General features: G+C 45.2%; 2 protein-coding genes across 6 annotated transcripts in view; one reads left to right on the top strand and one right to left on the bottom strand.

Moving 5' to 3' along the window:
* Positions 1–2,879, bottom strand: part of DTX3L (deltex 3 like, E3 ubiquitin ligase) — a 9,927-nt gene extending 7,048 nt beyond the window's left edge. The window contains exons 1-2 of the mRNA XM_010834258.1: positions 2,666–2,879; positions 1,440–1,645 (exon numbers count right to left, since the gene is read on the bottom strand). Of these exons, the coding sequence (XP_010832560.1) occupies positions 1,440–1,645; positions 2,666–2,855 (396 nt within the window). The 5' untranslated portion in view covers positions 2,856–2,879. The remainder of the gene's footprint in view (positions 1–1,439; positions 1,646–2,665) is intronic.
* Positions 2,713–13,628, top strand: part of PARP9 (poly (ADP-ribose) polymerase family, member 9) — a 29,840-nt gene continuing 18,924 nt past the window's right edge. The window contains exons 1-6 of one of the 5 annotated variants that reach the window (XM_010834260.1): positions 2,945–3,023; positions 3,578–3,679; positions 4,687–4,743; positions 8,483–8,562; positions 9,521–9,662; positions 11,500–12,350. In XM_010834260.1, coding sequence (XP_010832562.1) covers positions 8,548–8,562; positions 9,521–9,662; positions 11,500–12,350 — 1,008 coding nt within the window. In that variant the 5' untranslated portion in view covers positions 2,945–3,023; positions 3,578–3,679; positions 4,687–4,743; positions 8,483–8,547. Of the gene's footprint in view, positions 3,024–3,577; positions 3,680–4,686; positions 4,744–8,482; positions 8,563–9,520; positions 9,663–11,499; positions 12,351–13,628 lie in introns of all 5 variants that reach the window. The other 4 variants (XM_010834261.1, XM_010834259.1, XM_010834264.1 and 1 more) reach the window with 4 other exon arrangements.

Genomic DNA, 13,628 nt, shown 5'->3' with positions numbered 1-13,628 from the left:
ACAGAGTCAAGGCTATGGTTTTTCCTGTGGTCATGTGTGGATGTGAGAGTTGGACTGTGAAGAAGGCTGAGCGCCGAAGAATCGATGCTTTTGAACTGTGGTGTTGAAGAAGACTCTTGAGAGTCCCTTGGACTGCAAGGAGATCAGCCCTGGGATTTCTTTGGAAGGAATGATACTAAAGCTGAAACTCCAGTACTTTGTCCACTTCATGCGAAGAGTTGACTCATGGGAAAAGACTCTGATGCTGGGAGGGATTGGGGGCAGGAGAAGGGGACGACAGAGGATGAGATGGCTGGATGGCATCACTGACTCGATGGACGTGAGTCTGAGCGAACTCCGGGAGATGGTGATGGACAGGGAGGCCTGGTGTGCTGCGATTCATGGGGTCGCAAAGAGTCAGACACGACTGAGTGACTGATCTGATCTGATCTGATCTGATCCTGCTTTATGGGCTTCCCTGGAGGCTCAGTGGTAAAGAATCTGCCTGCCAATGCAGGAGACGCAGGTTCAATCCCTGGGTCTGGAAGATCCCCTGGAGGAGGGCATGGCAACCCACTCCATGGGATTTTCCCAGCAAAATCCCATGGACAGAGGAGCCTGGTGGGGTACAGACCATGGGGTTGCAAAGAGTCGGACACAACTGAGTGACTAAACAACAACAAATTCTGCTTTGTTCTTCCTAGCAGACATTTATCACTGGTAGATATTTTATTCCCTATCTATATGATTACTATTATTATCTGGTTCCCTAGAACGTAAGGTCCCTGAGGGCAGGGTCTGCTTGTTCCTGGCTGTACCTTTGGCTCCTGTGACAGTGCCTGGCACATAGCAGGCAGTTGATTCTGATTTGTCAAATGTCTCTGCGTGGCTGGTCCCTTCTCATCATTCAATTCTCAAGCCAAAGGTCATCTCCTCAGTGACTTCTGGTCAGAAATACCACAAACTCCTTCTCTTTCCTTGCCCCAGCCCTGTCACTCTCTAAGGCAAAATCCCTTATTTTCTTCTTAGCACATATCACTCTCTGAAATGACTTTGGTTATTTTGTTTACTTGCTTATTGTCTATGTACTTCTCCATCCCCAGCAGGGACCTGTCTGTTGTGTTCACCTCTGTGTACCTCTCAGCTTCCCTGGTGGCTCAGATGGTACAGAATCTACCTGCAATGTGGGAGACCTGGGTTTGATCCCTGGGTTGGGAAGATCCCCTGGAGGAGGGCATGGCCACCCACTACAGTATTTTAGCCTGGAGAATCCCTACAGACAGAGGAGCCTGGCAGGGTACAATCCATAGGGTCACAAACAGTCGGATACGACTGAACAACTAAGCACAGCTGTCTCCCAATGTCTACAGCAGTGCCAGGCTCATAATAAATCCTCAGCAAATGGTCCTTGGACTGGAGAGGAAGTTGCAGGAACATTCATAGCTCCCTTCAATACCTACCTTCGGGAGACAGGAGTCCACAGCATTATGAATGTCCTTTACATTTGGAGGCTTCTCACCGTGCCTTGCCCCTTTTTGTGGCTGTGTTGAAGAAGACATTATGGTCTTCTTCTCTTCTGCATTTTCATTGGGTTCCAGGAAAATAGTCACAGGTTGGTTGTCAACCACAATTTGGTGCTTTCCTTTTTTCAACACTCCATCCTTACCTTCGGTGGAGACATTAAATATACACATACACACAGAAATGAGAGCAATTTCAAATAACCCTCTTACTCATGCATCTGTACCTTGCCCCAGCACCCTCACAGTAAGGGCTGCTCCCTGTATCCTGGAATGGTGGGTTAACTAGAGCGTGAGGAGCCTATTCAAAACTCCAAAAAAAAGAAAGTCACTCAGTCGTGTCCAACTTTTTGCCATCCCATGGACCATACAGTTCATGGAATTCTCCAGGCCAGAGTACTAGAGTAGGTAGCCTTTCCCTTCTCCAGGGGAATCTTCCTGACCCAGGAATCAAACTAGGATCTCTTGCATTGCAGGTGGATTCTTTATTGCAGCTGAGTCAGCAGGAAAGTCCCAAAACTCCAAAGAAGGCAGCTTAAGTTATACTGTAGAAAGGAAAGCTTAATGCTAATGGAATATCATCCACTCATTAGAAGTCACATTCCTGAAACTGTCACCAGCTTCCCATTTCAATGTCATGGAATAATGCTCATCATAAATCAAGTGAGAAGAGCAGGAATCAAACAGTAGATTCAGGTTTATAACTACATATATGTTTGCTGACACTCAGAGGAAAAGGCCAGGAGGAAATACACCAAAATATTCATATTGTTTTTCTCTGGGTGTTTTCTTCTTTATTATTTTCTCCCCTTTTCTTAGTATCTATAACTCTTGCAATTCTAAAAAACAAATCAATGGAATAATGATGAAAAACATCAAAGTGAAATACCTAAGTGACAGAGGGGTCTGGGGGCGGCACGGGTGTTCTGTCAACACCGGGACCCCGACAAGTAAAAGCCAGGTCAGAGACTGGGCACTTCAGCGCTGTGTCCTCTGCGTTGGGGTTGCGTCTGTCAGCAGGAGCCCCCACTTACTGGCTCCCACCGAACGGTACCAGACTTTCTCCCGCCCTCTGTCCTAGATAAGCTTGAACTGGGTCTGCATGGAACGCCCGGGGGGCCCCTCCAGGGACGGCGGTTGCCACCCAGCCCCGGCCCTCAGCTCACCCGCCCTTTTGTTGAACTGCACCCGGAAGGTGTTCGAGTTGGGGTCGCTGGGGTCCAGGGCCAGGACGGTGCACTCCCCGCCGCCCGATTCCCGGCTCTGGAAGTACTTTTCCAGCTTCCATTGGAGGCGCGTGCAGGGATGGGACGCCCGCACGAGCAGCGGGGACGGCGGGCAGAGGCTCGAAGCCATGGCTGTCGCTCGGGGATGGCGCCGCGAGAGGCGGCGACGCAGCTGGGCTGGGCCGGGGCCGCCCCGGGGCGCAAAGTTTCAGTTTCGCTTTCCCGAAGATCCTTCTCGGTTCCTGGCAGAGCCGCACCCCCTCCTCTCTTCGCCGCCCTCCTGGCCGCGGACTGCCGGGTGAGTAGGTCCCATTCTCTGTTCCCCGGGGGGTGGGCGCAGAGACTTCCCGGGGGTCCTCTCCTGCGGCCTCGCGCCAGGGGCGGGGAGAGGCGCGCGAGGGACTGGCGCCTAGTGCTGGGCTTCCCCTGGGAGGATGGAGACGGGGCAGATGCTCAAGTCAGAGAAAGTTTCTCCTGAGTTTGTGATTCCTTTTAACTCTTATTGTTACTGTTATTTGCAGGGAAAATGTAATTCACATGCTAAGTTCAGATTAAACTTACCTACATTCCAAAAAATTTGAATTTGTTCACCTGAATTATGTCATATCACCTGTTACCTCTCTCTCACGCAGTACTTTAGACTGGCTCTTCGGGCTTTTCCGCCCTCCTTTCTCCATTTAGCCAACAATGCTGAACTTCATGGGGGCTTCCCTGGTGGCTCAGGGTTAAAGAATCCGCCTACCAATACAGGAGACCCAGTGACAAGGGTTCCATCCCTGAGTGGGTAAGATCCCCTGGAATAGCAAATAGCAACCCACTCCAGTATTCTTGCATGGAAAATTCTGTGAACAGAGGATCCTGGTGGACTACAGTCCATGGAGTCGCAAAGAGTCAGACAGGACTGAGCACGTATGCACTGAACTGCAGGGCTGCCCTGTGTACTACGGAATAAAGGTGAGAGCCGAGGCACCACACCTCATCTGCTGGTAACTGGAGTCAGACTTGTGACTCAAGAAGCAAAATCTCTCAAAGCCCTCAAGAGGAAGTCTGAAGTAAAGCAGAATCTTAAAAGAGAGAAGGAGAGGGAGGGATGGGGCTCATCAAAGGCATAGGGACTGCCGTATGTGAAGCACAGACGTAGCACGGAGGCTTTGGAAAGGATGTGATGAGTAAGGGAGATGACAGAGGAAGGGTCTAGTGGAATATAATGTGTCTAATAGACATTTCCCTGGTGGCTCAGATGGTAAAGAATCTGCCTGCAATGCAGGAGACCTGAGTTTGATCTCTGGGTTGGGAAGATTCCCCTGGAGAAGGAAATAGCTACCAACTCTAGTACTCCAGTATTCTTGCCTGGAGAGCTCCAAGGACAGAGGAGCAAATATAGTGTGAGCTACATATTAATTTAAGATTTTTCAATAGCTAGAATTTTTAAAGTACACACAGGTGAAAATAATTTTAATTTTATGTTCTTTTGGTCACAATATCCTAAATTAATCATTTCAGCATATAATCAATGTTAAAAACTTACTAAGGAGATATTTTACACTCTTTTTTGTCATCGTAGGTCATTGCAATCCAGTGTTATCTCACATTTGCATCATCTTTCAGTTGTGCTTAGCCACATTGCCACATTTCAAGTGCTCCAAGAGCTGCACGTGGCTAATGGCCCACACTGGACAGCACAGTTCTAAATGTCGAAAAGTCTTGAAGATCAATAGGGAGATATGGAAGACAGATAAGTAGGGCAAACAGGAGAGTGATTCATCAGATGTGCATTTTAGAAAGGTGGTGTTGGCAATGATGTGGAGGACACATTTCCATGCAAGGGTGAATGGAGGTGGAGAGGTCAGAGATAAAGTTTTTGCACATGTCTGGTAAGACTGTAAATGGGTGAGTCTTTATACAGAACAATTTGGCTGTACTATCAGAATTATGACTGCATATTCATTCTTATTTTGCAGGTCCACTTCTAGGAATTTGTCCTGTTGATTGATTAGCACCTCTGTGAAGTGACCTATGTACTAAGTTGTTCTTTTCAGCCTTTTTTATAATAGCAAAAGATTAGGAACCACTTAAGCGTCCATAAGGGCTTCCCTGATGGTTCAGATGGTAAAGAATCTGCCTGCAATGCAGGAGACCTGGGTTCGATCCCTGGATTGGGAAGATCCTCTGGAGGAGGTCATGGCAACCCACTCCAGTATTCTTGCCTGGAGAATCCCCATGGACAGAAGAGCCTGGTGGGCTACAGTTCATGAGGTTGCAGAGAGTTGGACACAACTGAGCAACTAAGCACAGCACATAGCAAGTGTCCATAAAAGGGGTTGCTGCTGCTGCTGCTAAGTCACTTCAGTCGTGTCCGACTCTGTGCGACTCCATAGATGGCAGCCCACCAGGCTCCCCCGTCCCTGGGATTCTCCAGGCAAGAACACTGGAGTGGGTTGCCATTTCCTTCTCCAAAGCATGAAAGTGAAAAGTGAAAGTGAAGTTGCTTAGTCGTGTCCAACCCTCAGCGACCCCATGGACTACAGCCTACCAGGCTCCTCTGTCCATGGGATTTTACTAGTAGTTGAATAGCTTACAATGCATCTATACGATGGAATATAGGCTAACATGGAAAGATCTCTAGGATACCTTAAATAGAAAAGGTAAGATGCAAAATAGTGCATATTAGATGCTACCTTTTGAGGATGGGCCCAGGCTCTGAGGAGCACTCTGCCCAAAGCTGGTGTCCCAGAGCTTCCTCCCCAAGAGGGCAAAGGCCCAGAGGTGAAGGAGAGTTTGGAGAGCATCAAGTAGTGCCATTTCATAGCACTGAAGTTCTGTGGGAGCGTTAGGTATGTAAAAGGGAGGCAGGGAAACTGAAATTTCAAAGAGACCCTTGGATGCCAGGCTGAAGAGCTTGAGCTTTACCATAGGCAATGGAGTCTGTTGAAGGTTTTGAGCAGACAGTGCTTCTCAATAAATGTATACTTTATGAGAGTTTTTTTTTTTTTTTAATGCTACCTTTTGTGTAAAAATGCTCCTGGAAGGATATTGGCGAAGCTAATAGCATTGATTGCCTCTGGGAAGGGGATTTAGTGAGGGGAGTAGGAGGGAGCCGTTTATATGTTCTAAATTTGAACCAGTAAATGTACCTGGTAACTATTCAAACAATAAAGCATAAAATAACGTACATTTAAGTCTTTAAAGAGAATGTATTGCCATAGCTCAGTCAAGGAGCCCTGAAAGCTGTGAAGTGAAGTGTTATCTGTGGGCAAGGAGGGTAGGGCCACATCCTACCGTGATTTAGGTGGACATGGCCCTGTGATGAACTGAATATGAAACAGAAGAGAAGATTCTAGATTTCTGACTTGAGTAGATAAATGGTGTATTGTTTACCAAGCTGTGGAATCCAGGATATAAAGCATGGATTTTGGAGGGATTGGGTGAGGGTAGGTAGCAATGTTGGAGAAGGCAATGGCACCCCACTCCAGTATTCTTGCCTGGAGAATCCCATGGAACGGGGGAGCCTGGTGGGCTCCCATCTCTGGGGTCGCACAGAGTTGGACACGACTGAAGCAACTTAGAAGCAGGTAGCAATGTGGGGAGTGGAGATGAGATTATGGATCCAGATTTTCAGAGGCTATGTTGAGGGAACTATGGGACGTTCAGGTAGACTTGAAAAATTCAGCTCAGGAGAGCCATAGCCTAGAGTTACAGGTATGGGAATCATATTTGCAGCTGGTGAGCTGAAGTCATAAGAGTAGATGAGATCACATTTGGAGAGTATTTAGAAAGAGTTGAGATGTTCCTCTCATAAAATCCTGGGACAGCTGATGAAGGTTGAATCCAGTTGAAAGGTCTGTAAAGGCAAAGTGAGAGGTGACAAGAACCAGGGGAAGATGGTATTGGAGAAGCCTAAAAGCAGAGGTTCAGGAATCAGGTCATGAAATGAATGAAACTATAGAGAAGGGCCAAATAAAGAGTAGGAAAGAGGAGAGGAGAGTCCACTGGGGTTAGCCACCTGGAAAACACTGATGAGCAGTTTCAGAGAAGGCTTGGTGTGAACTGGGAGCCAGACTGCTGTGGGCTGAGCAGGTGGATGGACGGAGAGTCAACTCCTTCAGCCGCCCATGAAGAGAAAGGAACATAGTAGGACCAGCAATGAAAAGTTGGGAAGTCTTTTGTTGCTGTTGTTGCTGTTAAAATAGAAGAGATTGAGTGTTTGGGGCCATATGCTCCTTTCCTTGTTTCTAATTACTTTGGGGTTAAAAGAGTGCCGCCCCATACTGACCAGTCTGTCCCAATGTCTTAAAAACTCCCTGATGCCTCAGCGGCAAAGAACCCGCCTGCAATGCAGAAGATGTCGATTCCATCCCTGGGTCAGGAAGATTCCCTGCAGAAGGAGATGGCAACCCACTCCAGTATTCTTGCCTGGGAAATCCCATGGACTGAGGAGCCTAGTGGTCTACAGTCCACAGGGTCGCAAAAGAGTCGGACACGACTAAGAACTAAGCACAGCATAGCACATCAAAAGCAAAAACCCACGGGAAGCCCACAGCAGAAGCTCTCAGTTTTCCTTCTTTTATGAAAACAGCAGTGCCCTCTGGAGGCAAAAATGTGTCTTCTCCTTGCATTTTAGGATAGTACTTGGACTTGCTTTTCCTGACATTTAATAATAGTGCTCTGATACTGCAGGTAGCTGTACAAAATTTTCCTTTTGCAAAAGCATTAGAAATGATTTCAGAGGGCCTCAGGCGACTATGTGGCAACAGGTGTGAGCAGCTGTGTCTTTAAGCATTTTTATTCTTATTCTCCCCAGTCTTTAATTATGTTAGAAAAATCATTAAAATGTGCTTTCCCAGGGTTTCTGATTTTTATCCACATAATCCCCTTTATAATTAGATCAGGGATATTTATCACAAATTCAATGATGTATATCCCCACAGGCACAAATACAGTTTCCTCTTTCTTCAGGCACTGTCCAGGGGTCTTCACTCATTCATAGGCTGGTTTTCTTTTTTCTTTCTCTTTTGACTTTCCCATGTTTTATTAAAAATCTTTTAGGGTTTAAATTTTTTATTTTGCTGTTGTCTTTTTTTCCTGAATGCAATAGTCAAATTGCACAAATTGCAATGTATTCTCAAGTCATTTTTAATTAATTAATTTTAACTGAAGGGTAATTACTTTACAACATTGTGGCAGTTTTTGCCATACATTGACATGAGTCAGCCGTGGGTGCACATGTGTCCCTCCATCCTGGACCCCACTCCCACCTCATCCCCCTGGGTTGTCCTAGAGCACGGGCTTTGAGTGCCCTGCTTCATGCATTGAACTGGCACTGGTCATTGTTTTACATACGATAATATACATGTTTCAGTGGTATTCTCTAAATCATCCCACCCTCACACAGGCTTGTTTTTCCTCATTGCTCTCTGAATGCTGTGCTCATGTGTCGTCATCTTTCCTCTTCTAAAAATGTAAAAGCCTACTTCATCCTTCAAGACCTGGCCCTAGCCTCACCTTCCCCATACAGATTTCCCTGCTGTAGCCCATACAGCTCTTTGCCTTCTCTGAACTGCCATTATGGTTTCAATTGGAAGCTCTCAGTAAAAGATAAAAGGTAAACAACAGAAGCAAAAACAGTGTTTGCATGTTCACCAATGTAATGAAAAATAACTCAAGATCAGAAATCATGTTTGGTCTTCCGGTTGTGTATCCTCACCAAATTCCCTAAGATGCTCATCAGTGCTTATGCATCCTTCTATTCATTCCTAGAAGGGGGCTGCCATATTTGGGAAACGCAAAACAGCAAACATTGAAAGACCTCAGAGACCTGGAGGATGGACTTTTCCAAGGTAAAAAGCATAAATGTGTAAGTTATAGACTTTGATCAGCACATCATAGTTCTTTCTAAGATAGCAAAAATTCTGGGATTTCCAGTTTATACTTGGCAATCTTGTTTGGTTTCAATATCCCAATAAAAGTTTTCTCCTTGCCTCATGTGAGAGATGGGGAATCAAGGATGTGCTAATATAATCAACAGAGTCAACATGAGGATGGGTGATTTTTTCAGAATGTTGCCTCAGTATCATTTTTATTTTCTCTGCCCAGCAATTCTACTTTTGTAGCATGAGGGGTGGCGAAGAAATGGCAATGCACCCCAGTATTCTTGCCTGGAGAATCCCAGGGACAGAGGAGCCTGGTGGGCTGCTGTCTATGGGGTCACACAGAGTCAGACATGACTGAAGCGACTTAACAGCAGCAGGAGCAGCAGCATGAGGGGAGGAGGTGGAGGGAGGAGAAATAAAAATAAAGGACCAGGAAAAAGGCACCTCATTGGTTTATCCTGAAAAGTCCACATTCAGGCTTATGTCATTATATAAGCCATTGAAAGTGGGTCCTTTCAGGTTGATGGGGAGGTGAAGCTGATAGGCTTTTGTCCCCATTTCTTCTGTTCTGTCTAGAGGAACCCCACAAGGCTTTGGAGATTGGAGTCCTCTCTGAGAGTTTGGGGTCTTTTTGGTCTGTGACCTTTGAGCCTTTTCAGGTGGTAATCTCCAACCCTTCATCTCATCCAGAATTAAAAGTACATTGGCCTCTAGGGAAGAGGGGTAGAGTCAGTGTTGGCTGGAACACTTAGTATTTCAAGTATTCCAGACACATTGATCAAACAAACGTGTTCCCCTTCCCCTCTCCAACCCAGTGCTCTTAGGAAGATTTCTGTTGCTTTGTGTTTATGAAACTGTATTTGTCATCAGTAATCTGTCAATTATTCCATCTCGATAATTTTGAAACCACTCTTGCTTTTCACAGGGTGTTGGGGCAGCAGCTGACAGTGAGAAACCAGGTAGGATCACCTCACTCTCACTCTTGCCTCAGAAAATCTTTGCTCACATCTTTCCTCAGTGGAGAAAGGGGAATACAGAAGGAGACTATCTCCCCCACCAGTGCTCAGGTGCGTGACTGCAGGGCCTTGTGGGGACCCGGCACATGTGTTCTCTAGGGCTCCCGTTGGTCCTGTCCTTTGCACACAAGATGGGAGACTCTTCTGACAACAGCCCTAGAACTAAAGCTGGCACGAGAGGTGACCCACTGATTGTCTTCTTGCTCAGCAAGGCTTGTAAGAGCCAGCCTAGCCTCACCCTAGGATGAGGCTGACCCCTTTGAGATTTTCAACCATGGCACAAGCCCATAGGCTCTGACAACTCATGTGCTGCTGCTTTGGGGTAATTGAGGCCATTAGAGGTCTTTCTAGATGGCTCAGATTAGAAATGGGAATTGAAGTAAAAAAAATAATCAGTTACTGTTGTTCAGTTGCTAAGTTGTATCTGATTCTTTGGGACCTCATGGACTATAGTATGCCAGGCTCCTCTGTCTTCCACTATCTCCAGGAGTTTCCTCAAATTCATGCCCACTATATGGGTATGCTATCTAACCATCTCATCCTATGCTGCCTGCTTCCCCTTTTGCCTTCAATCTTTCCCAGTCAGTGAAATTACTACATTGTATCTATTTTAGGACACAGATTTTTTTCGGGTCTCTGAAATAAGGCTGCTCCCTATCCACTGATAGGTTTAGTTGGCATCGTTTTTCCTTTCTTGGTGGCATATAGTAATACTTTAGACCCCATGAACTACAGTGTCACAGGTCAGGTTCTCCAGGAAGCAGAAAATGAGATGGAGTTAGGGATGCTGAAGGCTTATTGTGAAAGGGAAAGAGAAGAAACCAGATTGGACAGTTGGAGCCATCAGGCTGTAATGAAAATCTGGCAAAGCTCTGCCAGCCTAAAGATTGCTCATGGGCGAAGTTGGACATCAGTGGCCTTATCCAGCTATTGATGGAGCCCCCTGAGAATAACGTGACCTGGGCTGGAAAGCTGAGGGGCTAACACCTGGAGGCTGTTGGCTAATCATCCTCCCCGCTTCACTAAAGGAGGATATGATCAGTTAGCGCATCATCTTGCTGCCACCTGCGGAAAATACTTTCTAGCCAATCAGTTTTAATTCCACCAAAATCATGCTACAAAACTAGAATATGATGAAGAATTACTTACTGTCCTGTTGTCAGTGCTCCTCCCGTCTCCTGGACCATGCCCCCAGGAGCATCCTTGACCAATGACTGATAGAAGCTGGGTAACCAGCTCTGTCACCCCGGTGATGTAATTCTAAGACGCATGGTCTACACTGCCCCTCTGTGGAGTTAAGCTTCATTTTCTTTGTAACATCCCCTTTATTCATTTCTTTCCTTTCCCTGTCTCACTTTCCCACTTGATTCTCCCCATCCCATGCCCCTGGTGTTTTCTGGGATAACCTCCCAAATAAATTTATACTCAACCCCTACCTCAGAATCAGCTTCTAGCAGAACCCAAGCCAAGATGTTGACAAAGGCAAACAAGTTATAAATAAAGCCTCCACATATTTTTGACTCATAATTAAGTCTAATACTTGTGCCTTAAGAATGGGTCTTCCCAAACGCGCTATTTTTATGTAGGTTTTTAAAATCTATGAACCTTGATAAACAGTTTCATACCACTGTTATTGCATCATGGTAGCTACCACCAAGTGGGTATTTATTTTATGGCAGGCACACAGCTAAGCACTTTATGGTGATACCATGGAAAACTCTTAGATATCCTTGATCTAAGGAATAAGGGAGAAGCAGGAAGAGGCCTAGAAGTCATCTGTCTTTTTTGCATAGAGGAAGCTCAGTCTCCTGGTGTGAAGTAGAATTAGATCCTTTTCAAAGGACCCCTTGCTCATTTCTTTATTTTTTTATCTTCTCTCCTTTTCCAGAGATTGATACTCTCAGAGGAAACTACAGTCAGCAAATTCCCATTAGTCATGACAACTTCAAAATTTTGAAAAATAATGAGAGTCTGCTGTGTGAAGTCCTCCAGAATAAATTTGGCTGTAACTTTACCTTGGTGTCTCCTGCCCCGGAAGGTAACAACGAGTCTCTACGAGTCTTCAGAAAAATGCTGACTCCCAGGGTAGAGTTATCTATTTGGAAAGATGACCTCACCAGACATGCTGTTGATGCTGTGGTGAATGCAGCCAATGAAGAACTCCTGCATGGAGGGGGCTTGGCCCAGGCCCTTGTGAAAGCTGGCGGCTTTGAAATCCAAGAGGAGAGCAGACAAGTGATTTCCAAATACGGCAGAATTCCAACTGGTGAGATAGCTATCACAGGAGCAGGGAAGCTTCCCTGCCGAAAAATTATCCATGCTGTTGGCCCTCGGTGGTCACTGATGGATAGCCAGGAATGTATTGATAAACTGAAAACAGCCATTGTAAATATTTTGCATTTTGTCAGCAGTAAAAATTCTATGAACATTGAGACAGTAGCAATTCCAGCCCTGAGCTCTGGGATTTTCCAGTTCCCTCTGAGTCTGTGTACAGAGATCATTGTGCAAACTATCAAAATTTATTTCCAAAACATGCCAATTGCCAGTAATTTTAAAGAAATTCACCTGGTAAGCAATGAGGACCCTACTGTTGCTGCCTTTAAAACCGCTTCAGAAATCATCCTAGGGAGGAATGAGCTTGAATCCCTGGTAAGTCAAGGAGCCACCCAGCCTTTCAATACTATGGTTGTGAACAGCATGACTCTTCACATTGTCCAAGGCCTCATTGAAAGGCAGGAGGTAAGTCTTTATTGTATTCTCTTGCACTGCCAAAGGGGTTCCCTGAACTGTGTATTACCTAGCAAGTATGTTTTGAGCATATACTATTTCAAACATGGTTTAGAAAGTATCTTGTTTAGGTTAAGAGTATGGATTTCAGAGCCAGACCATCTGGATTTCAATATTAGCTTTGCCATTTACTAACTGGATGACCTGAATTGAGTTAACTTTACCTTTTGGTCCTCAGTTTCTTCATCTGAAAAATGAGGATAATAATAGCGCTTTTATCTCAGAGTTGGAATCAGAACACATAAACTGCTTAGAATAGAACTTGGCATGTGATAAGTATTTATAATTATTGTTACCATTATTCTCAAGCACCATGAGAAAATAGAACAATCTTTGATTCTAAAGACGTAAAAATCTACTGTGTTCTTTTCATATAAAAAGATTCTCTAGTTGAAACGTCTCACTGGGGAGACAAACCATCTGAATATTTCTAAAGCAAGCTATCAGTAATAATAAACAAAAAATCTCAATACAAAGTGAATTCATAATATTTCAGAGTATGTACATTTTTGTCACAAGAGTGCAGTATAGTAGATCAAGAAGGATTATTTCAGAAGATACGAGTTTGAATTTGATCTCAAGTTATGATGGTTATGAATTGGCAGGAGAAGAGGCCTGGGTAGTTAGAATGACTTAGCAGAGAGATACAGAGAAATTGACAGATCAAAAGTTATAGGCTGGACCAGTCAGGAGTACTAGGTGGAGCTGCAAATTGTATGTGAGTATATGGCATCCAGTCCCACCACTTCATGGGAAATAGATGGGGAAACAGTGGAAACAGTGCCAGACTTTATTTTTCTGGGCTCCAAAATCACTACAGATGGTGACTGCAGCCATGAAATTAAAAAACGCTTACTCCTTGGAAGGAAAGTTATGACCAACCTAGATAGCATATTCAAAAGCAGAGACATTACTTTGCCAACAAAGTTCGTCTAGTCAAGGCTATGGTTTTTCCTGTGGTCATGTATGGATGTGAGAGTTGGACTGTGAAGAAGGCTGAGCGCCGAAGAATTGATGCTTTTGAACTGTGGTGTTGAGAGAAGACTCTTGAGAGTCCCTTGGACTGCAAGGAGATCCAACCAGTCCATTCTGAAGGAGATCAGCCCTGGGATTTCTTTGGAAGGAATGATGCTAAAGCTGAAACTCCAGTACTTTGGCTACCTCATGCGAAGAGTTGACTCATTGGAAAAGACTCTGATGCTGGGAGGGATTGGGGGCAAGAGGAGAAGC

The sequence above is a fragment of the Bison bison genome, unplaced genomic scaffold (assembly GCF_000754665.1).
Source record: "Bison bison bison isolate TAMUID 2011002044 unplaced genomic scaffold, Bison_UMD1.0 scf7180017864032, whole genome shotgun sequence".
NCBI classification, from domain to species: Eukaryota; Metazoa; Chordata; class Mammalia; order Artiodactyla; family Bovidae; genus Bison; species Bison bison.
This window is presented reverse-complemented; position numbering and strand designations above follow the sequence as displayed.